Source organism: Eriocheir sinensis, chromosome 15 (assembly GCF_024679095.1).
Source record: "Eriocheir sinensis breed Jianghai 21 chromosome 15, ASM2467909v1, whole genome shotgun sequence".
Classification (NCBI taxonomy): domain Eukaryota; kingdom Metazoa; phylum Arthropoda; class Malacostraca; order Decapoda; family Varunidae; genus Eriocheir; species Eriocheir sinensis.
Window position 1 is genome coordinate 4,170,785 of NC_066523.1, and position 26,029 is coordinate 4,196,813.

Here is a 26,029-nt window from a genome sequence, read left to right on the forward strand (position 1 = left end):
TACTTTGCCTATTGTGACAAATCTTGATCATGAAGTCCTTGATGAATTTGCACTTAAGAAATGACTCCTAAATTTGAGGTAAACCAGTTTGACTGTATTGTTGTTAACAGTAACTAATCTAATTCATCTAGTTAATTTTTATTTTATAGTCATAAAATACCTGACCCAGTTTTCATGTATCTTGTACGTAAAAACATGTATTACAGCAGCAGCCTGTATAAACGAAGGTTATACATGTTATATGAATATAACATTTTTTTCCCCTGCCAATATATTACTTTTTTATTAGAACATGTAGTTCTAAAGTAAGCAGTGTTGTTTCGAGGGTAAATTTTTGCAGTCCAAATTACAGAAATTAACAAGATTTTAAAAGTAATGTTCGCTCAAGTAACATAAAATTAGTACTTTAAAGATTATTTAAATCTCCCAGATTTATGTTGTACTTATATGCTACCAACAAACTTCTAAAATGTAGAATGTATATATACGTATGTATCAATGCAGGTATGTATAAAAAATAATAAATTTACCCTCGCGATCTAACCCGAATCCTCAAGCTGTATGGGATCCCTGCGCTTGCAATAATACTGGACGCAGAAAAAATTATATATATATATATATATATATATATATATATATATATATATATATATATATATATATATATATATATATATATATATATTGGCCCCCCTTTTTCAATTTTCTGGGTACGCCACTGGGGCCGACCATCAGGCCCCACCGGGAAGAAACCTTGGGCCGACCATCAGGCCCCACCGGCAAGAAGCCTACCGGCGCAATAGGCCGCGACATATATATAAAAAAAAAAAAATGGTGCCCCATTAATTTTCTTGGGACCCTTTAGTGACCCTGCACCGAAAAATCGTGGTTACACCACTGCTACACTCTCATTTAGAAATATCTCACCTGATCACCTGGCTTGGCGACGCACCCTGGCTAAGTGGAGGCACGAGAGGCGGCGTTGCAGGTGATGATTGGTAATGGTGGGGTGGGGGGATGGAAGGGGGGGTAATGTGTTGGGTTGGGTGGAGTCTTTGAAGTAATCGATGAGGCGTCTCACAGCGAGAACAAATCAATCACAATATATTACCAAAAGGGTTATGAAATAACCACCACCTCCACCCAAGCTACATATTTTAACTACGTTCCATGAACATTGGGCCAAGGCCTTGTTAATACTTGGTCTTTTCCATTAGAATGTGGTTAAAAGTTCACTTTTCAGCTTTCATTGTTTTAGTTGTTTATACATCTTGTACTCTTAATCTACCGGTATTGTGAAACTATTACATCATATTTAATAAAGAATAAAAAATATTAGCCACCATCGTATTCATGACATATTTCCGCATATCACGAGAATAAGAAGTAATTCCGCAGACTTGTTCGCGTAATATAATGATGGTAGGACAAAACATTGCTTATACAATCTCCTCACTTCTTTTACTTCAACTCGCTGTAATACAACCTATTTTCCAACTGTTAATATTCCGGTCAAATATTTATGATTAGCTTACTTCCGTGGTTGTGGTTGTATTACTATTAAAAAGTTTAAGGTAAGTCGTAGGCAGGGGGGAAATACATACAGATAAGGAATTAAGGCCGTTCCAGAGTTTAGTAGCGGAAGAGATGAAAGAATGAAGATGGGGTTAACTCCTGCAAAAGGGATTTGGACTGAATAGGGATGAGCAAGAGTGGAAAGTCGCGTGCAGCGGGATAAGGAGAGGCATGCACGTTGGAAAGAACTGTACGAGACGAGGGAGTGCGCGCAGGTGTTTTGATCGTTTCTTTCATATGAAGGAACATGAGCCCTTGTCTACAAATGGCCCATCAACGGGAGTACTCGCACTGTCTTCTTATATAGGCAAACACCTGTTAAATCGCCGACTTCATACGTAGGATGCCGAACTGCCTCGAATGTCAGTGACGCAGCCAGCATTAGCCTTTGAATCGAAGTAGATCGCCACCAAAAAATGACCGACGATTTCCAAATACCCCAGAGTGTGATGAACTTCGCAAGAACGGGGTTTAACTAAAGAAGAAAAAGAAGAAAATAAATATTGTGGGTGTATCTAGCGGTCTCAGAAACTTTGGGTTAGCAACGCTGCGGCGCAGGGGTGCCACGATATCGTACTCACCGCACTAGATTTTTCCATTTCTAACGCATAATGACTGCAGAAAAAAAACCTTTATAATGAACACTTTTAGCAATAAATATGAAAAAGTATCGTTAGTTTTGTGGGTGGGACATTTTTTTAGACTGAAATCGGGAAAATGAGAAGCTGAAAACGAAAATCTGGCAACGTCGACGCTGCCCTCGAGCCCAGTGTTACCAAATTTAGCACAATTTTAAGCTTCTAGCATAATTTAGACTCAAATTAAGTATCTAGCATTATTTCTTGCACAATTGATCTTTTAGCATAATTCTAGCACAATTCTGATTTGTCTGGAATAAATTTTAGCATATATCATTCTTTCAAACTCGGTTTCATATTTTCATTTAAGAGGGACTTGCGGATCGAGTACCTACCAATCAAATATTTGAACGGTTGCTTCAGTTTCTGGTAGAACTGGCCATTCAGCTTCAGCAACGCTTACCTCTCAGTAATACAGTTCTCTCTGATATCTGTTCTATGCTTGATCCTGAGGAAATTATGCGTGGAAGTAATTAATAATATGTCTGTTGCAAATATCAATGTCAAGATTCCTGAAATTGTTAGAGATGTGAACAAAAGTTGGATGATGAATGGAGGTCACTAATCCTAAGTGATGATGCAAAGAATATTCCCTCACAGAATGCTGCCGCTGACACTGACATTGAAGTCTTTTGGTCTAAAATATATCACACAGGGAAATACCCATTAGTCTCCAAACTTGTTAAATCATTATTAACCATCATACCAGTATCTAATGCAGACTGTGAGACAATATTTTCAATAGATACTTTGAAAAAGACAGAGAAAAGAAACAGGCTCAAAAACAGCAGTCTGGCAAATGAAATCGATTATGGAGAGGACATCAGACAAAGTGACTGCGTAAAATCTGAGCCTTCAGAAGACATGATCAAGTCGATGGGTAAGAATATATTCCCTCAGTGGCGTAATGATCAGTAAATAGTAATGAACTTGACCAATTGAAGACCTTATGGGCCGTATTACTAAACATTCCGTCGCCAAAGCTCACCTATTTGGCAAGGCTTTCATAGGAGTTGTGGGCATTTCCAGAAGTAGTTTTATGACCCTGATGGTAGTCTGACCCTTCTTCTGTACCATGGACCTAAAGAACCACTCATTAAAACCCGATTGATTCCCTGTTTGATCTTTAGAAATAGTTGATGTGAGAAGCGAAAGTGTCTTATAATACCAACCTATAAGTTTTATTGTGAGAAAAGTTTTCTTGAAACCCGACTTTAATGGGTAATTTTGCATAGTTTGCATAGTTTAAATTCCTTGTCATTATCTGGCTTGCGAAGCTGCTCTTCATTTATTCAATATCTGAGTTTTATTCAAAGGCTATTTGAGTTATATCAATTATGTTTCTATTAAAGTGTGTTAAGTAACATGCACTGTTGTTTTAATATATCTTTCGGTTTATTATGATTAGCTAAAAATGTGTCAGCATAATTTTAGCATAATTTATTATTACATTTAGCACATTTTGGGTAAAGTTAGCATATTTTCACAGCACGTCTAGCACATTTTCGTCCTGACGATTTGGTAACACTGCACGAGCCGCCGCGAGCCAGTTAGGAACAAAACACGAGAGAGGTGGGAGGTGTGTCAGTGCTCTGTGTCTTATCTTGTCACGATGAAGATTTATGGTGCACTCGTCATTGCAGGGTTATGTGGAGTGTGTCTGGGTGAGTACTTGTCGCAGGTCCAGTCCCCACACGCAACTCTTAACCATGGGGCAGGCGGCGGCGCAGAAGTACCCCCGTGAGTCAGCTGGCCACGGGGTTACCTCAGCACCCCCCCCCCCCCCCCGTGACATCCTTTTAGCCTGTCTTAACTAACTCTACGCCCTGCTTTATTTCACTTTACTGATCTTCATTTTCCTTTTGTTTACTTAATTTTCCTTTATTTACTTCGTTTTTCCTTTTTTACTACATTTACTTCATTTTCCATTATTTAATTATTTTTCCTTTATTTACTTCATTTTCCTTTTTTACTTCATTAACTTCATTTTCCTTTATTTACTTCACTTTCCTCAATTTACCTAATTTTCCTTTTTTTTAATTCTTTTTCCTTTTTTTACTTCATTTTCCTTTATTTACTTCACTTTCCTCAATTTACCTAATTTTCCTTTTTTTTAATTCATTTTCCTTTTTTTACTTCATTTTCCTTTATTTACTTCATTTTCCTTTTCATTAATTTCCCTTCCTGTACTTTATTTTACTTTACTGTTCTTCATTTTCCTTTTGTTTACTTTATTTTCCTTTGTTTACTTAATTTTCCTTTATTTACTTAATTTTCCTTTTTAACTTCTTAAGCTAGATTTAGTTAAGTTAATCCAAGTTAGGTTAGGTTTAGTTTAGTTAGGTATAATTGTTTATAATAAATACATGAAATTCTTTGCACTGTACTGTTGGTTATCATCAGTGGCGGTCGGTGGGTGGTGGGCGTACTTCTGGAATTTTATCAGTATCATCTTGTACAGTAGCAATAATCTAAACCAACTTGAGACAGCAGAAAATGCAGCCTTCAGAACAATGACTAAATTCCCTAGTACATCCCACACAGCTTCTTTTGAGGAGGGATGGTGATTTTCGCTATGAAACCAAGGGTGCAAAAACAAGGCTGTTGTACACAAGCAGTAACTCAATATCTTAAAACTACCAATACCAACGTAAATTAACTGGGCACAATGTAATGATAGATAATAGTTGAAATAACTGAGGAAAAGACTCCAAGAAATGGGAGGACAAACTACCAGCTATTATACAGGACATGCAAAGTAGACATCCAAGAAATTGAGTTCTATAAGAACAAAGAGGCCAATCATGATCCTTATAAGATGGCAAAGCAACACACTACAATTAAATGAACAAAACAAACACACAGACAGTTCAGCTCATCAGATACGAGGAAACACTAGAACATATAAAAAGCTGGCAAGAATTCTACTGTTATCTGAGCGACAAGTCATAGACACTAAGAAACAGATCCTATGCAACTGTGGAAAGAAAGGACCTTAGAAAAATAACAAAAGCTAAACCTGAATGACAACAACAATGAAAGTATGGTGAAGAAGTACGTACATGCAGATGAGAATGAAGAGGCAAGAAATTTAATTACTGTTGCAAAGATGCTACCTTAGAGACATAATTGAGGCAATACTCCACTATTTGGGGATGGTTAGTCCCTTTTTAATCCATTCAGGGCTATTGCCTTAACAGTTACACAACCCAATTCACTTTAGCAACAACTGGTGCTAGCTGGACGGCTAGCTTTCCACCCCACATTTAGATGAGTCCAGGCAACACTGTCTAGTGCTTAGGACAATGTTGGCAATCATGTTTTTTGTGAATTTTGCTGTCATTGAATATTCCACCCTTTTTTTCCATGGGGTGATTGACTTGAATGTGTGCCTCCCATACATTTTCCCTAGATCTTGAAACACTGCCAGTCATTTGTTGGAGTGCTACATTAACTACCTACCACAGTGTTCAATACTGTTACCTAGTGTAAAGTGTTAGAGTCTGTGGGGGTCTTTTTTTTTTAATAATGACAAATGCTAAATTAGAATTTTATTTGATGCTCATAAATAAATAAATAAAAGTGCGAACAAGTAGTAGACATTGCAAATAGTTAAATAAGTGGAAGGAAACAGTGTAACAGATATATATATATATATATATATATATATATATATATATATATATATATATATATATATATATATATATATATATATATATATATATATATATATAATGTGTAGTGTGTGGGGGGATGGAGGAGGGTAGAGAGAGCATGATAATGTTGCCCGCTTATCTGGCGAGCTGTTGCGGCAAAGCTCTCCTGACACCCATCAAGGATACGGAGTCTATGGAATAATGTATAAAATATCGTAAAATAATTATAATCACTGCAATATTTAATATAAGATTGTACAGGACATGTAAAATTATTAAAAATAAAATCAGTAATTAGGTACACAACCACTATTAACTTGAAAATGGTGACAAAACATGCAAATATGGTAGGTATATGTGTGTTACTCTTGGGAAAATAAAACACCATAAAAGAAGTCAGTCACAAATTGCCCCCCACCTGCCCCCCAAAAAAAATTCAAGTGAAAAACTCTAGGGTTAACAAATTTCAGATTTCAACTTAATCTGTCACAGCTGTGGGAGGGTCAATAATTATTCCCCTCTGTTTGCATCTTTTAACCAAGAATGTGTTCACGTGACTCACTCGTGTTGTAGATAAATATTCAGTTTAGAGTCATAAGTCCCTCTAAATTTCTTATAAAAAAGTACTTTTCTCCATTTTTCAGAGTAGAAATTGAATCAGCACACATCAGAACCCCTTGGATGCATGCCATTTTGAGATAAATGCAGAAAACTCAAAATACATCAATAAGAATTTTTGTCAATTCGTAAGATCAGCATCTCTACCCATTTTCTCTTTTACCAATTACCAACTTGGGGACATGGAGGGATACACCTATCCCCTCTGTATTTGCAGATTCACACATTCACAGATTGTCCCCAAAATGCATGAAGGTGACTGCAAAGGGATTTTCATGGCTCGACTCCAAACATTTATGGTTCACCCGTGGATGATTTGACTGTTCCTAAAGATAGGATGATGTATACATCCATAAAACTGCATAAAATATCATAAGTAGCTTTAATCATCGGCTATTCATACAATGTATGCATACCTCATGGGGAGGTGGTGGCTTAGTTTTCAGTGTTGGGTGCGGCATCCTGGAGGACCCAGGCTTGTGTCCTGCCTGCTGCTACAAGCTGACAAGTTTCAGTCAGCTGAGTACCCTAAGACTACCAACATGCTGTCCTGATGGCTACCTATTAACCTAAACTCTAGAGTCTAGATAAACTCCCTAAAAGAGGATCAGAGATGAGTTCTGGGGAGGCAGCATGAGCCAAGGAAGATGGCGTCACTATAAAAAACACTTGCTTGCACCATGACAAGCTGAGGCTGACCAGAAGGCTCCATCAAGAAAAGCCTATTGGTGCTATAGGCTGAACATAAAAATTAAATAAATTGTACTGCAAGGGAGTAGGTAGGAAGACACCTACCGAAACGGGCGTAAGACACTCCCGGTGAGGTACTATATACGGGAAGCGAGGAGAGTGCTGCAAGCCCCCTAAAGACCCTTCCTGTGTCCTCACTTTCCGGTTCCCTATTGTCTCATCAACACGCCAGAGAGTAGTTCAGCATGCTCTCTAAAGACATATCCTCTCTCTTTCCACACCACACTAGCATGTCTACACACATACCATTTCCTCAAAATTTATCAAAATTTAAATGGCTAATATAATACACGCCTTGGAGTCCCCATCTGGTGAGGGGGATCACAAATTCCCCCAGAGTGGACTCCCATTTTGTTTCTCGATCTGAGAGGTGTCCTGATAGCTCTCCGAACTTTCTATTTATCAACTTTCGCAACATTCGCGGTCTTCGTTCTAATTTCCCTTCTTTGGAATACCATCTCTTCCTCACCGAAACACAGGTCTCGGGGGTTACTGACAGCAACCCCTACTCTGTTCCCTCCTACTATCTATCCCAAATTTCAATCCAAAGCTGGATGTTGCATCTACGTACGCAATGACATCACTTGCTCTCGTGCCCACGACCTTGACTCTTCAGAATTTTCCACCATCTGGCTAAGACTTCATTGTCATTCTATTACTAAATACTGTACATCTGTGCTGTTTATCTCATCTAATTCTACCAACTTTGTAAAATTCTTTGACTTTGAATTCTAAAGTGGAGCACATCCTGACCCACTCTCCCTTCGCTGAAATCAGTGTTCTCATTTCTCTAGGTAAATAATTATCACACTTAGTTTAAGATAACTTGCAGGAAGTTACTTATTCTAGGGAGGGAATACTTTTCTGCAAAAACTCTTGGGTATTACGTTATCCTTAAAATAAGTGCATTGTGGAAGGAATGAAATAAAATTTTCAACTTTTTGGACTCACTGGCCCATTGATACTTGTAAAGATCTTTGCCTTCCAAGTAAATTTCAATTTTTTTCACCTGCAGGAGAAGTTTTCATATCGCTATCAACTAGTACGGTATACTATGTATATTACCTACTGTTTAAAGTATTTGCCTTGTTTGTTTCCTCTGATAGTTTTTCAGAATTTTAAATTTAAACTAACCATTATTTTATTATTTTTTAATTGTGATTTTAATTATGGCATTGCTAATTGAAAGGAATTTTAGTAATTTAATTAAAGTATTCAGTCACCTTTTAGGTGTATTTGAGAATAGAGAATATGCTGAGCAGTGGCTTTAGGTTTGCCCACAGGGATCTGTAATACATCCATTTTATTCTTGAGCTGTGTGTTTCATTGGATGCTCAAGTTCTGTGGCTCAATTGACTCTTTTCCACCATTTGTTGCAGGTGCCGGTGGCGGTGTGTCAACAGGTGGCAGTAGTGGAGGAGGTAGGTTCATAGAAGGGCAGGATGTTTCTTACAGCTGGGAGGACGTGACGTACAGTGGGCAACACGTGGTGATGGAAGGTGAAAAAATCTCCATTTCCTGTGTTCTGGGTGTGAGTGATTTTCTGCAGTGGACACTCAATGATAATCCAATCATCCCTGGGGAGTCTGGGTAAGGCATTCTGTGGCTCTTTACCCCCTGCTTAGTTGAATCATGAGTGAAGCTTACTGTTGTCCCCCAGGAATACTGCTACCAATTTAAAGGATAATCATGCTGCAGACCCCTTGCCCTAGTGAGTCATTGGTAGGACATCCTGAAACACCTTGTCCCACCTGTTGAGTTGTGTTCAAAAAGGTACTGTAGGGTAATACACAAATATTAAAGTGTTTCGGTGAGCTACAGCTTTCATGTAAGTTTGTATCTGCTTAGTGATGCTGTAAAGCAAAAGTGTTTTATAAAGTATGAGTCAGTTATAAGCACTAACGTATGTAAATGTATTATGATCTGCATAAGGATTTATATTTTTCTTGTTAGCAAGTTATCATGTGCTATTTCATTTTAACCCCTTCACTACGGCTGGGTGAAAACAGTGCCCCGTGCCGTATCCGGGATCACTGGGCGCGCCAAATTTCAAATGTCGCTATTGAATATAACAAGTTTTCAGCCACAAACTTAACCCCTTCAAGAGGAGGATGCGTATATTGCGTCCTTGCGTGCCCCGTACCATATCCAAGGATGTGCATACTGCGTCCTGGCGTGCTTTGGCCAATATGCAAGTTATTTTATTTTTATATTTATGCTTACATCTCAAAATTATCAATTAATTTATGTTTCTTTATGTGCACCATTTAATTCTGCATGTTTTCATATATAATGCATGATGATTATGTTGAGTTTATGGCTGAAAACTTATTATATTCAATAGCGACATTTGAAATTTGGCGTGCGCGGCGATCATGGATACGGCACAGGGCGCTGTTTTGGCCCGACCGTAGTGAGTTTCTTTATGTGCACCATTTAATTTGCATGTTTTCAGAGATAATACATGATGATTATGTTAAGCTGATATCAGGTTTGTCTCTCTCTCTCTCTCTCTCTCTCTGGCAATTAGCAAAAGTCCAGAGGTTCAAAATTAATGACCAAAGGCACAGAACTAGCAAAACTGTTTCCACTGGCTGGGAGGAATGAGTGGGCAAGTTGTGTCAAAGTCGAGATAGCCTGAGGAGTCGTCCTTTCGCATTTAATTTTTATATCTCATCCTGTTGCCCAAATTCCTCTCCCTGCCATATATACCTTCCACTTAGGCTCACCACCACACTCTTATCCATGACCCCTTCTAAAGGGTCTCTATGAAAGCCAATTTTCAATGGTCTTTCTCCTCAGCATTCTACTTAATTGACTTTCTTTATTTGTGACAAAGGAGGCAAGTTGAGGGCGAAACACTATAAAAGGAAAGCAAGCAGCGCACTGCTCCCACAAAAGAAGACAGAAGGGGTTTCAGAAAAGTGATGCACTTTGGTTGAGGGGTTTGTCATAGGAAGTAGGAATTATAAGTATAGATGAAGGAAGGCTGTTCCAGAGTTTACTAGTGAAAGGTATGAAAGAATGACGATACTGATTAACTTGGAGTAGGAAGTTAGACAGCCTAAGTAAGATCTTGAACAGAAAGCTGTGTACAGGGAGGCTGTGAAATGAGTGGAGACATGCAGTTCACAAGCTATGAAGCATTATTAGCATGAAAATAGCAATAAGAGATAGCAAGGGAAGCATTGCTCGGGCAGATAAGACCCTTGTATATAGTTACCATCATGGAGGTGAAAAGGAATTGGTGGAAATAGTACAGAGTGCCCAATCTCAAGGTAGCTTTTTAATGAGATGAGGTGTAAAGTTTTCAGTTGGGATTATGAGTTAAGGACGGACCAAGATGTTTAATGTTGAAGAAAGGGACAGCTGTGCCTTATCAATGGATAGGGAATAGATGTCAGGAAGGTTTTGTCAAGTTGTCATATAGTGAAATTAAGTTTTTGAGGCATTGAGGGTTGTCAAGCTCCTGTCCATATTTGAAATAATATAAGGATCAGAAATTTAGCATTCTGATCTTGTTGGGATGGACATCTGGTAAATGACATTGAAAAATGCAGAGGAGAATCATTATTGATACCAGAGGCAGCACATATCTTTATATATTTATTTATTTATCATTATCTGTGGAAAAAGTTACACTGAATGTCCAAGCACAACTGTTTTGAAAATCTTTGCCACAATTACATACTTTAATAGCCCAAAATTGAACTAGCCACTGTCTGATATACACATTGAATTGGTTGCTTACCCTGGAATTTAGCTTATTCCCCCATACACACTCATAAATATTTCCCCTCTGCTCATAGATTATAAAATAAAATGCAGTTGCTGGTAACTAGTCCCCACTTTGTTATCCCCATATTTTCAGTAATTGTTCTAAAAGTTACATGATTCCCTTGTGCTTGAAAATGTTGGTAACAGTTCTGCCACAACCAGTTCTGCAATGGTAAAGTTACAACCCAACCACAAACTCAACAAAAATAGTTGCACTGCAAAAGTTACATCCCAACTGGCTGCCTATGTAGAGTACACCTGGAAAGTAATTGTATTTGATGAATGAGATACTCTTATTTTTCTCCTGTCTTTATTCTGCCATTTTTTATTATTTTTTTTATGAGTAGGGTCAGGGTTTGTTTTGTTAAAAAAGTATAGTTTACTGTGGCCTATTTATATTGAAGTGTGACTCTCTTCTGTTTTTATTTTATTTTTTCCTCCAGCTTTAAAGCCAACCTTTGGTCCACATTTGGGTTGAATAAATAAAATCCTGGTTGTATTGCCTTTACCTTGATATTCTTGCAGTTCTTTCTACGTATGTGAGCTGAGTGTATGTAACAAATTGTATTTTATTTAAGTGTAAAAGGATAACGGACTATTAAAAAAAATAGATGATTTTCTTGCCGTATATATGTGGTTTATTGTTAATGAAAATAGGTAAAGAATTGCCATGATAATAGGTTTCTTCTTCATTAGTTTACTCAATGTTCTGTTCGTATGGAAACTAGAGAAAAGTAATTATAAAACAATAATATTGAGTGACTGCAATCCAGATACACAATGGTCCATGGGCCAGGACGGCAAGGCTATGTTGTGAGCCGATTAACCCAAGCAAGGGCACTGTCCATCCATGCTGGAGAGTACAGGTGCACTGGTCGTGCCCAGCACAGCCACAGGGTGTTTGTCATTAGTGGTAAGAACTTGGCAGACTGATCATCACAGCAGTGGAATGTAATGTTGCTTCCAACAGCCATGGCTTCTAGTGAAGAATCTGTAGGTATGGCCTGGTTTATTAGCCAGAATAGTTAGTAGTATTATGTACAGTAGGGTCGCCTGATATGCGTGATTGTAGTATGGGGAATTGTCTAATATGTGAGAGAGGTCTTACAATATATTTTAACATTTCCAGCTGCAAGTCGAACCTCTTGGTATGCAATTTATGATTCACATTAACCCCTTCCCGGCGGAGGATCTATATATAGACGTTTGCTCTCATTTGCCCACACTAGATTGTAGCATGGTCTATATATAGACGATCCTTTACTACTAACAAAATTAACAAAATAAATCATTATATGGCATCTCAAACCCCCTGACACTTACCGACATTGCCCCTCAAGGACAGTCACCGCTTGTGCTTTGTCAGTGGCGGATGTGCTATGGGCATCAGCTAACACTGGGAATTTATGCATTTTTTTCCTATTTTATTTTATTATTAGTCTATCATGTCAAGGAGAAAGAGACCTCTCAAGCTGGAAGAAATGACTTCTTTGGTAGCTGAGGATATAGATGCTGATTTTTTGGAAGACTTTGATGATTCTGACTCATCTACTGTCAGTGATTACACTGATGCAGAATCTAAACCTTCCAAAAAATACATCAATATACATATAACTAATCAAACTTAAATAACATCTATATATAGATTCAAATGTTTGTTCAGTTTTGCAGCCAAGTCTATATATAGATGTCAATCTGGAATGCCCACTTGCGGGGAATCTATATATACACGTATGGATGAAAGTCGACAGCATCTATACAGAGTTTTTTTTGGTAGTATGTACATCTGCCCTGCCGCTGGGAAGGGGTTAAAGCAAAGAAAATATTCTTGTCTTATACATGTCACTTCTTCAAATATGTAACTGGCTTTTCTTATGAAGCTTGATATCCCTGATGTTTTTCCCCACCTGCCAGCCTTGGCCTTTCCATCAGTGTTAAGTATGAGCCATGCTATTTTAAGATCATGCCCCCCTAATGTTTCTTAGAAGTTTATATATACTGTCTCATAATCTTTGTGTTTACATATTTGCTTATGTTGTGTATGAATAGGGTAGGGAAACAAAACTTAAGCAAAGGAGAATTTTGATAGGCAAAAAGAAAAAAAAGCCTCAGAAGTAGCTAGGTGATGATACAAGCACTAATTTTGTTGATTCTCAAGAAAATGCATTATGGAATTGTGTTCATAGTTATGTTTTTTTGCAGCCAGTTAGGGAGCCACCATTTGAAATATGTTCAGGCCTGAAATACCCCAATCTCAACCTGTGCTTAATTAATGAAGTAGGAATGTCCAATGCCTTTTAGTTGCCTCAGCTGAAAATAGAATATGGACATGTATTCTTAATGACCATAGTAGTTTAGTATGTATTGATCTAATAAAATAGCTCATTCTCAGCAAGCTTTAACTTTCCAGGATCAGTCACCGAGACAGAAGAGACTCGCCTATTCGTGAATGGTCGCCCTTTGTCTCTGACCTGCACATACAACGTCACAAACCTTCCCACTTCATGGTAAGAATTTTAACGTTATGCTTTTTTCATGAAGGCAAATCTTTTTATTTTTATTTGATATCTTGGTAACATATGAATCAGATTTTGTAAAAGAAAGCTTAAAGTCATTCAGGGTAACATACCTGGGTTTCAGAAGAAAAACTAGATAGTACAAGGGGTCCACGGGTTACGACAGTCTCGACCTACAATGTTTCATGGTTACGACGCAGTCCCTAAAAATGATTAAATAATTATTGTTTTGACTTTTGACGTTTGCTTCGTAAATACGAACTTCGCGCGGGAACTAGTTTCTTGAGCACGGCGGAAGAATACTCAGAGACAGGACCACATGAGCGTAACTCACTTCCTGTATATTGCAAATAGGTAAATACAGGGAAGGGGAAAGGGAGGAGGAGAGGGACAGAGCGAGTGATAAAAAAATACAGAGAGGATGTGAAAAGGGAGAACAAGGAAAAGGAGTGGAGGAAACAGGGAGAGATAGAGAGAATGAAAACAAGGGGAAAGGAGAAGGGTTTGGGGAGGGAGAGTCAGGTCAGGACCTCTGTAAGAACATGACCTGACTCTCCCTCCCCCTCCCCACACCCTTCCCATTTCCCTTCTGTGTGTCTGTATTTACCTATTTGTAGCATACAGGCCGGAGCTAGGATCAGATAGTCTTGTCTCCTTGTTTACTTGTATCCAGTCTTTCTTTCATTTGGTGGACACTTTTTGCCTCCACCACTTCCTCCTCCAAACTGTTTCACAAATCCACACTTCTATGATGAAAGCTGTACTTCTTTTTGTCTCAAGCATGTTCCCTTTCTCAGCTTCTTGTTGTGTCCTCTCGGTCCTCTCCTTTGCTCTCTCTCCATCAAGTCCTCTCTATCAACCTTATCCATACCATTCATCAACTTAAACAACATTATCTAGTCTCCCTTTTCTCTCTGTTCCAAAGTTGGCAGGTTCGTGCATTCCAATCTTTCTTCATATGGCAGATTTAAGAGTTCGGGTACCATTTTTGTTGCAATTCTTCGAATCCTTTTCAGTTTCTTTACATCCTTTTTTTTAGTGTGGGGATCATACCACTGCTGCATATTCTAACTTTTCCTATATTATCTTTGTCATCATATCTATATCCATATAGTGGAATGCAAATTAACATTTTGCAAGTCTTTATCAGCGGTTCCCAAACTTTTCAAGCCACGCACCACCTCCCAGGCTGTGAGCAAGTCCATGCACCCCCACCAAGTTTCGAGCAGTGCTAAAGTCCCGTCAATTTCTTGAAATTGTCCATTTTTTACAAAATCATTTTGCAATAGTCTATGTCAGCGGTTCCCAAACTTTTCAGGCCACGCACCACCTCCCAGGCTGTGACCAAGTCCACACACCCCCAACATAGTTTTGAGCAGTACTAAAGTCCCATCGATTTCTTGAAATTGTCCATTTTTTACGAATTTTGTATCTGCCCACAACAGACAAGAACAAACCAGAATGATTTTTTTTAGTGGACTTAAAATTAGCGGAGGAGGAACTACATTTAGTGGAAGGTAAATGGTCCGGTCCACTAACTGTTTCGAAAGTCAGCGAAAACACTAATCAGCTAACGAAAAAGTTAGCTTCGCTAATTAGCGGTTACCGGACTAACGGAACCATGCCCACCACTGCTCATCGGGTTGTCTCTGTAAGAGATAATCCTGAGTGGAGTCCAAGGGGACTCCACAGAGTTGTAAATGATTACCACCAATTTTTGTCTTTGTAATCATATCAGTTTACTTTGGTAGTCTTTCAAAGTCTGCATAAGTGTTAATCAATTACTTTTATATTGTAATGATAATAATGGTTATTTTTATGACTATATGACTGCAGATCAGTTATTCCTGTGATTCTTGGTGATTGATTTGTTGCACTAGTATTTATAAACCAGATGAGCAGATTTCAGTAATTCAGCATATGCATATCATAATAGAAACTTCAGCCTCTTTTATTTTTGCTGTCTTGAGGAGGTTGTGTACGTAGATTGACAAATGCTTTCATTTGATTTTTTCTGCGTCCAAAAATAAATGGAATATTTCCCTTGCAGGACAAAGGATGGAACAGAAATTGTTGAAAGCGAACACATCAAATTGTTTCCCAACACCACACTTCACATCACCAGCACTGAAGAGGGTGACATTGGAGAATACACCTGTAAACATGGCAGTATGCTAGAACCCAAGACTTTCAATGTTGTTGGTAAGCCTTAACTATCTTTGATTTTGAAGTGCTGCAAATTTGCCTACATTTTGCAATGATCTTTTTCCTTTTGTTTATTCTTTAGTGTTCAAAGTATGTGTAGTCTTTGCACACTCATGAGAATTCCTAAGTAAGTGTATTGTTAAAAAGTGGATACTAGTGTCTCTGAACTATTGATTCATACTAACCCATAAACTGCAGCAGTCAAGGGGTTAATACATAACAATTTTGAGAAAATTACTTTGGTGAAAAAGAAAAGCTTTTATATGCTGAGAAATACAGTAGATATGGAATCATATGCTGCCTTGCCCTGCTGTGCATTGAACCTAAAGGCTGATCATGCTCATTCCCAGTCCATGCTGTAAAAGATATGGTATGCCTTGGGAGGCATGATTGTTGTACCTTCAGTTTGTAGGATGCATGCAGGGTGGTTTTGAGACATTTTTCTGTGGAGAAACTTGTTATGCACTAAAAAAAAAAAGCAGTATTTAATCGTGAGGTAAATTTTGTTTTCTAGGTATTTTCTTTATTTTCAGCATTGTCTCTCCAAAAGCGATTACCGAAGTCAACAACTGTTTTGGAAAATGATAAACTGTCACTTACCTGTCAAGTAGATGGTAAACCTCATCCTACTATACAGTGGCTGAAAGGTTAGTAGCTACATGGAATATTGCTTTCATAATAGGGCAACTTAAATGTCTTCAGCATCTCATCATCAAAAAAAATATACCAAAATTTGCCAGAATAGAGGCTAGTACCATAGAGCTGGACAGAGGTAATTTGATTTTTAATCGTTCGATTAGTCACTAATCCCCAAAAAATAAAAAAAGGAAGGTAGGAATCATGAAGGAATGGTTTATAAAGCAGTAATTGGAAAGATTAACATTGAGTAAAATTCTGACCATAAACAATAACATTTTTGGTGGAAAAAAGGAAGGTTTGTAGTGTTTGGAGTATGCATCTCATGTGTGGGGGGGGTCCACTCACACAGCTCTCCTTGACAGAGTGGAGTCAAAGGCTCTTCGTCTCATCAGCTCTCCGCCTCATACTGATAGTCTTTTACCTCTCAAATTCCGCCGCCATGTTGGCTCTCTTTCTATCTTCTATCGATATTTTCATGCTGACTGCTCTTCTGAACTTGCTAACTGCATGCCTCCCCTCCTCCCACGGCCCCGCTGCACACGACTTTCTACTCATGCTCATCCCTATACTGTCCAAACCCCTTATGCAAGAGTCAACCAGCATCTTCACTCCTTCATCCCTCACGCTGGTAAACTCTGGAACAGTCTTCCTTCATCTGTATTTCCTCCTGCCTACGACTTGAACTCCTTCAAGAAGAGGGTATCAGGACACCTCTCCTCCTGAAATTGACCTCTCGTTTTGGACACTCCTTTGACCTCTGTTCAGGAGCAGTGAGTAGCGGGCTTTTTTTTAATTTTTATTTATTTATTTATTTTTTTTACGCTCTTGAACTGTCTCCTTAGCTGTAAAAAAAAAAAAATAATAATAATAATAATAATAACTAATATGTGGGTCTGGCCTTAAATCTAGAAATTGAGAAATAGAATTGGCAAAAAGGAAAAAAATTACTTGGTTATACTGAGGAGCTTATGGCAGGTGATAACCCATTTCCCTGGGACACAGGGCCTTTTTTTCCCAGCCCGTTAGTGGCACAAGGGAATTTTATGTATAGTGGCTGCCGTGATATATGACTTGCTTTGTTAAAATCTCCATTTTGAAATGCTCATGATGTAATTCAACAATTATACTGGTATATTGTCATGTATTTGTGCCAAACTCTTTTACATTGATGTAGTCTGAACAAATTTTTATGGAGTTCACATTTCAAAGGATTCAAGTTCATGGAAAGGCTGTGTGACTTGAATTTCATGTACATTGAATTTAATATTAAAAAATGGTAACAAGTGGTTTTGCACTGCAGCTGTGGGCTAAATGAGCAAAGAATCATCAACAATTTTCTTTCAGATGGTGAACCAGCTCAGGAGTCTGTAAATTCATCCAGGCTTGTACTTTCTGAAAATGAAGCAGGAATTTCTAATGGGAGCCTCCTCATTAATCCAGTTTTGAAGAGTGATAGTGGGAATTACATTTGCCTCATTTCTCAGTATTCTATTCAACTCAACACCACAACTGAAGTGAGAGTCAAAGGTAATGTACCTTCATCACTAACCCTGAAAGGCCAGGCAGTTTTGACCAGATGCTTGTCCAGGGTAGGTTGTTTGAGCCACAAATAGCTGTTCTTCAAGCATCCATAATCCATGAAATGTTACAGATATTGATGTGATACTATTATGTGCAGATTTTACTCAACTCAGTGATGAATGCAACTTGTTTTTTCTGTGATGTAGTGAAGCATATGTAGTGGGAAATGGTGTTTTTCCATCCTCTGTGTGATGTAGCCAGTGTGAACCGAGTCAGAACCTCTCAAGGTCTTGTTTTGAAAACAGTAAAAGTCTGATAATCTTGCATCTAATAGTTCTGAAATCCTGAGGGTTTGCAATTTTCAGTCAAGGGTCAATTTTAGCTTTTTGGATCACATCAAGATTTTTTTTGGAGGGGGGGGATTGCAGTGCATCATATCAGATTCTACATTCATGCTAAAACAATGAGTTACCGAGTTCACAGCGTGTTTACCCAGCTGCCTGTCCATTACACTGTTGTCTCCTGGATTCACTTGGTTTTATCTGTATTATTTAACTATAATGACTTCTACTACACCACTTTCTACAGGGAAGAAGAGGGTGCATAATAATACAATCATCATTGCCAAGGAAAAAAATAGTATCACCCTCACCACATCACCTGCCCCCCCCCCACCCCCCCCCACCTGTATCACTTGAGCAGCCGCAGAAGCTGCTGCTGCTCGTAAAGGCATGCTTTAATGTACAGTGCCCTCCCGAGTTTCGCTCTTAATCCTAAATTCATACCATCCTGAGTTTCACGCTGCTTTGACATGTATGGGTCACGTCTATCTTCCATCGGCTTCACGTGCAATTCCATAAGGCGGTGTCACACTGGCCGTTTTCCTCCAACCGTTGGAGCTACTGACAACCGCGGTTGCCGGTGCGCTCAACCGGGAGTGAATTGTCGGTTGTCTGTATGGATGGGAAACAGTTGGGGGTATGAGCAGCCACGCGCAGTGGCTGAGGAGTGAAGACAGTGGAAAATGGCCAACCAAGAAACATCATGTTAATACAGGGCAAGTGCTTTGTTTGTGAATAAGAACAACCAATCTTGGCTGTGTGTGAAGCACACCTGGAAAAGTTGAAGTTACTGGTCGCCCCTATCACCAATGCGGTTGGAAGAAAAAAGCCCAGTGTGACACCAGCAGTTTAAAGGCACAGTCACACAAGCTAGTTTCTTGGGAATTTTCCACCAAAATTATCTCCCGACAATTTTCTGGCCCAAATTTATCCTCAAGTTTGGTCACACGGAGGACTGTTGCATTCTGGGACATATCAGCTGAAAAGCAAAACAATCAGTGGTTCCAGACTATGAAGCGGTTGCTTTGTGGTGTTTGCTGAAAAAAATGAAAAGAAAGCATTTGTTGGTTCATGAATGGTTAGCTCGGAGACAAAGGGAGAGCGTGTTACAGCTTGCTACCGTTAAGTGCTACGAGAACTTAGCAGTAAGGACCCAGACATGATGAGGCAGTGGCTATGTTTGGACAAGACTAAAATCCAAGACCTGCTCAACCGGATTTCTCAAAGCTCATCTAGCTTCGTGGAACTCATTGTGGTACTGGAATTTCTTCTTACTGCCCTCACAAGAAAATAACCGACATGTTAGTGACTGAGTTTCTGAGTAGGATTTCAATGAGTTTTCTGTGAAATGCAGCCGACTTTGAATCTCTGTACAAAATTCCCGAGAAATTAGTGGTTGGGTGACCATGTTCACACATGCTGGGGCAGGATTCACAATGTGCGCTAATGTCCCGCGTCAAGGTTGACCAGATTAACAAAACTTTTGTTTCATCATAGTTAGAGGCCGCTGATTGGGTGAGTGCCATCGATGACATCATCGGACTCAGCAAATCACAAGCGCGTTTTTTCGAACTGTCAGCCTATCGCAAGGCAACCAACCACCTTCAGCTGCGACTTCAAAACGATCTGTTCTTTCTTCACATTTTCTTCCTTTTTCCACGGTATGTATTTTGAGTTAACAAGGAAGTGGGGAAAAAAGTAAACCTGTCCATGGGTGGGAACAAATAAACGTTTTTTCAGTGTGTTCAATACCCCTAGTTTCGTGATCTGCGAGTTTAGCACTGTACCTTCGGAATGAAGCAAGCGCGAAACTCGGGAGGATACTATAGTTTTGATAATTTTCATTACCCAATATTTATAGAAAAAAACAATCATTGCTAATGCACATTGTATATGATTAATCCCCTTGTGCCGAAAAAGAAAATGGCGAACACTTATAGTTAATCTCTTCGGTGTTATGCCTTAATGTGCCATATGTGGTAAAAGCACAGAAGCACATACTTGAGTGCCCTGCAAGTGTCTTCTCTGGAACTGGGCCGGCAGCCATGAGTGTGCCCAGTTCATCCAAAACTGATGACTTCACACACCTCACTCCCACCAGGTTTCCTGACCCCACCATTCATTATTAAGAAAATTGAGACTACCATCGTTTTGCTTAGATAATTCCGTTATACATTTTGTACAGGACAGCTATATGGGATTAATTAAATAATGCCTTTCAGATATCTATGCAGCCTTATGGCCTTTCCTGGGCATAGTAGCAGAGGTGGTTATCTTATGTACCATCATTTACATCCATGAAAGGCGCCGTATCAGGAAAAATTTGGAAGAGGCAGATATTGACAACAAAGCGACTGAACAGTAAGTGAAATGATTTGTGGTGTATTTCATACATAACTTTCCCTTTTTGTCAAAAGCATTGCACTATTTATCATATTGCTGATTGCACAGCAGTTTGGGACAACCTCATCTAAGAAACTGATCTCTTCACACAAGTTTTACTTTTAATTTCTTTAGCTTATGTACTGTAATATTACTTGCTTTTTCATCAGTGGACAGTAGAATGCTAGTTGATTACAAATGTTAAAAACTCAAATTAACGAAATAAAACATTGAGTTACAGTAAAATATGAGAATATAAATGTTTATACCACTGCTATTTCATTTCATGGAGACATCAGAGTACTGTTCAAATTATAACTTAGTTGCATGTGACAGAAATATCTCAACATGATAATATCATTAGATTTTACATATGTTAGAAAGTAAGGGAGGTACACACCTTTTTATACCCAGTTGTAAGAGTGACTTCCTATCATAAGGATGATAAAGAACATACATGGGCATACAATGATTCGACTAAGATAGGAATGTGCAGCAATCTTATGGTCTCCACACAGAAAGTATCCGTTATCTAATTATGATGAATTGTTTATGAATTTTTTCTCTTCATATAAAGCAAATAATAAAACAGATCATTTGTTCACAGGAAAATCAAGGAAGAAAACAAGGAGAATGATGTGAGGCAAAGGAAGTGATATGGGATATAATTACCTCTTCATACAGATTCTATTGAAGAAAAGTATTGTATGTAGTAATGAAATAAATGTTGCCTGGATTTTTCAGATCATTCTGAATTAATTTAAAAAAATATTAAAAGTATTTCCCTGTACAAACACATTTGTACATTTTTTTCTTATTGTTTATACAACAGATATATTACTGATTTATGGATATTTTGTTCAATATAACAAATAACTTTTATATCAACAGATGAGTATGTTGTCATATATGACACTATGTATATCAGTTTCTTTTGGATGTTGCTATAAACAGTAGTTAGGGAAGGGCATACTGTTTCTAATCACTTTATATAGGCAGTGCCTTTATTACAGGGGTAGATATATGTTATTTTCTGAATGTAAACTTTTCTTCAAAACATTTTTATAGACCAATTTTGTCAGTTTTCTTGATAAATTTTTTTCAGTAGTGATATGTAAATATTGGCAGTAAACTACTGTGTAATGGTTTATAAGCTCATAAGATGATAATCTACATTATTCAAGTGTAACAATTCAATAGCATTTGAAAAATGTGCATGATAGTTTTTTTTCCATTCAAATCAGGACTATATTCAGCAGTTCTTAGTCACAGTATCATAGCATTTTTGGATGAACTTCTGGACAATAGATAGATCTATAATTTATAATTAATTTATATTCCATAAAAAATACTGTGTCTGCTCTACAAAGAATAAATATTACAATATATACATACATTTATGATGTATTTACACGAGGAAAGTCTTTCTATATCCTGCCAAGCTCCCTTTACCTGAACCGTTATCAGTACAAAAATATATATATATATATATATATATATATATATATATATATATATATATATATATATATATATATATATATATATATATATATATATATATATATATATATATATATAAACTGATCTTCTATTACTGTATTACAAATTCAATCATTTGATAACCTAACTTTTATTAAGCACAACAGAACTCTCAAGAAACATAACTTACAAGTAGATACTGGTTCCTTGACATCAGTCACTATCATGGAAAGTAGATACTTCATTATTTCATAATTTGTCATGAAAATAATAGGCTACCTGAAAACTAAGGAATTTTTGCAAGGCTTTAATAAATTATGAAATATCAACTGAACAGTTAATTGTTGCTATTTTTTAGAATTAATTGTAGAAAATAACAAGGTATTCCATTTCCAAGTTCTCTTTGGCATTTAAAAAAAAATATTTTTCACACAAAATAGGTTTCATAATTATGAAACATTCCATTCTGAGCTAATGGGCAGATGAAATAATTTAGTTATTTTTTGGTTTGTTAGTTTCAAAGCTAAACAAGAGAATGACTTAAGAAAAACAACCTTTCTTTGGTGCTACTATATTCTTGTCTACCCAACTAGAAAATGTGATTTTCCATTAAATGCAATCAACTTACTATATTTTTTAATTTTTTCCAAAGATAATCAAATTCTTTGTTGTAGTAATTGATCAAGGTCAAATCATTACTTATTATCACATTCTCAAAATTGTTAATCACTGCAGTCCATGTCCAATTAAATGAGCCTGTCAACAATAAAGGTCCAGCACTCTCTGCCTCCACTGGATTCTGAGTGGAAGATGATCTGCTAGCCAAGTATGCTCCGAGTCTGCCTAAATAAGTGTTTTCATTTAATTTTGTCAAATCTCTATTACATGGGAAAACAACTTGTTCATGAGTGTTGGGTGCATCCACAAGAGCAAACTTGTGGTGCATGAGATGGCTGGAGCAACTTACTTGAACAGCAATGTTATGCTTCCTCAGTACACCCAGTGCAGCTTCACTTGGCATCTGACTTTCCAGTATTACTTTGACATGCACTCCACGGCTCTGGAAAGAGAACCTCTTGTTAGTTATGGTTAAGTTTTACAAAATAATTTAGGAGAATCAATTAAACACTGTTTCAAATACGTATATGAAAACTTGAAAATATTTTGACAGTTGCATGTTATTTTATGCATAAATTTGGCATGGATAAATGTGATACTAAATTTGGTGAAAACTACAATTCAACCGAGTTAGAAAAATATTGCATTACAGGGACAAGTAAAAGCCTTTGATTTCTTCTGCCCCTTACCCAAAGTCCTCTGTTTCTCCTCTCCTTTGCCCCTAAATACCCTTATGTAGGGAAAAAAAAAAAAAAACTGCTGGCATTTATTAAGTTGGAAAAACACTGAAGTAAGCATTATGGGAGTTGAAATAAAAATATTTATATACCCAAGGAGAGAAGTGCATGCACACCAAGCCCAAGAGAGTTGTGGAGGGGAGAGGTGCATTCTTTGAGAGGTATGAGAAATGTGAGTGGTATGATACATTTTCCCAGCAACACCACTAACAAGGACTGCCAGTCCTAACCTTCCTTCTTTCCTTACTGAGTGGTTAGCGCACTAGTATTGTGTTCGCCGCGTCCTGAATGATGCAGGTTCGAATCCATCGCTAGCACCTGGGATTGTTCAGTCACTGCTGAGTGGCCTAAGGCTACAGCCACACAGGGAGTGAGAAAGCGAGCGAGAGCGAGAGCAAGGAACTTTACTACATTATAACCAATGGAGGTGGCCGCACTGACAGCGAGCAGATAATGGCGAGAATGCAAGCTGGGAGGCGATAACGTGAGAGAGAGTTGACGGCTAACTTTTCGCACAAGATCACTCGGTCAGAAGGAGTGATATCACAGACATGCTTCATATTATTTGCCATAACTTATCTCATACGCTAGATATGGCATTTTGGTTTTAACGGCCGTTAGACACGGTAGCGATTGCAGAACTCAAATATGCTTGTGAATACCCAATAAAGCAAAAACTAAATAAATAGTGACGAGATGAAGTTAATGAATCACTCCGTAATCTATATAACACATTTTACATATGACTACCATTTGCAGCGGCTATGAAATGAGTATATAATTATATAAACAATTCCATTTTATAAAGAAAAGCCTTCTGAACATGAAGGTGTTTACAGATTTTTCTTAAAATGCCGAATAAGCAAAGCATAGAACTATTTATAAAAACATTTTACCTCATCCCTCACGTGCGCCAACGGGGACGGGTGCGAAGGGTTATGTGTGTACTGTTGCTAGGCTATAATAGCGTTGCCAGGGTACACACTGCTCCTTCAGAAAAGTATGCTCCAATTCTCCCACATTTTTGACAATATTTGAGTAGCTTTTAAAACCCCATGTATTATCTGCAAGTTGTCAGTTTTTCTGTTGCATCAATTACTTACCCTCTTCTTCGTTTATCATGTGAAATATGCATACAACTTTGGTATTAAGCACTGGGATGTCCCACACTTTCTTGAGCCATGAGAACACTTGTTACTTCATCATATTGTTCTCCTCATCATGTTGTTTCAGCACATACGCCATGACATCCAGATCATCATCTGATGGTCGGTCCGTAGACCACAGATCATGTTGCCATGACAACCCTCGCCTTGCCTCGCTTTTTGTGTGGCCACAGAAACTCTCCTTGCCATTCTCACTCTCACCCACTCTCACATTCTCGCTCTCTGTGGGGCTGCAGCCTAAGACTACCCACATGCTGTCCTGAAGACCACCCATCAAGCTGGACTCTAGAGGAACTGTCCAATGGATATCAAGAATGAGCTCCGGGAGGCAGCATGAGCCAAGAATAGATGGTGTCACTATAAACATTTGCCTGCACCATGACGGGCTGGGGCCGACCACCAGCCCCATCTAAGAAAGCCTACCGGCGCTATAGGCTAGAACGGGGGGGGAATCCTTTATTCATCTCTAGATTTGGCCCTCTGCAGAAGGACCATGGGCCTTTGTTGGGTCACAGCCCATGAAGAGAGCCGACAGGCTGCCTTGATTGGTTGTCACCAACTAAAAGTTAAAGTTAGTGGAGGAGGAACTACATTTAGTGGAAGCTAATTAGTCTGCAAACTGTTTCTGAAGTTAGCGAATACGCTAAACAGCTAACGAAAAAGTTAGCTTCGTTAATTAGCAGTTAGCGGATTGGTGGAACCATGCCCGCCACTGCTAAGGGTTTTACTGTACTCGGTTAAATAATGAGTTGACATTTCAAATATCCTGCCGTGGATAGAGTACCTGTTTGCTTACACAAGTGACCCTGCGCTTACCTTTGAAGCTACATCACAAAAGAAAAATAACTTGCAATTTTTTTTCATTTATAATAAAAATCCTAAAAACTAGAGACAATTTCTACTTGGCTCTCAGTCACTCACAACATAGAAAGGCAACTCACCTTGGCCCTCAGCAAAGCATTTAGCATGTCCTGGAGTGTGATGACATACACACACACCTTGAGGGAATGCTTGGCAGAGTCCAGTGCATCAACTAGATGTATGAGGGAGGTGCTCTTCTTCAGGCAAGGTGAGTGTGGTATTGTAGTCTGATCTGAGGGTCTTTTTACAAACTTGGAATGGTGAGGATATTTGTGGACATACTGGTGTGTATTATCTGATTTTCCCTCTTCTGGAATGTCTTCTTCCTGAATGCTTCTCGACAATATACCTTGGTCAGGAAAAAATATTACTGTGTTGATTTTTTTTCCAGTATGATAAGACGCATCTCCCTTCAATGATTCACAATTTTCATGGTGCAATAGAGCAAACATGTACTTAAGGCACTTGTATAGCACTTCAGTTCCCACAACCACAGCAAGAGTCAAGGCAGAATATTTCAAAATCTTCATTGTCTCTCTTTTGG

At 38.2% G+C, this 26,029-nt stretch overlaps 2 protein-coding genes across 2 annotated transcripts; one reads left to right on the forward strand and one right to left on the reverse strand.

The window, feature by feature from the left end:
- Positions 1-3,741: 3,741 nt before the first annotated feature.
- On the forward strand, positions 3,742-22,042 carry LOC126998793 (basigin-like). Its single transcript, XM_050860835.1, has 8 exons — positions 3,742-3,877; positions 8,620-8,661; positions 13,428-13,524; positions 15,584-15,735; positions 16,272-16,385; positions 17,722-17,904; positions 20,462-20,600; positions 21,229-22,042. Exons 1-8 carry the CDS (start codon positions 3,826-3,828, stop codon positions 21,275-21,277), a joined length of 828 nt encoding a protein of 275 aa, XP_050716792.1. The 5' UTR covers positions 3,742-3,825; the 3' UTR covers positions 21,278-22,042.
- LOC126998792 (uncharacterized) lies at positions 21,270-26,015 on the reverse strand. Its single transcript, XM_050860833.1, has 2 exons — positions 25,566-26,015; positions 21,270-23,163 (listed from the first exon to the last, which is right to left on the reverse strand). The coding sequence occupies exons 1-2, from the start codon at positions 26,013-26,015 to the stop codon at positions 22,723-22,725; spliced, it is 891 nt and encodes a 296-aa protein (XP_050716790.1). The 3' UTR covers positions 21,270-22,722.
- Between the last annotated feature and the right edge of the window lie 14 nt (positions 26,016-26,029).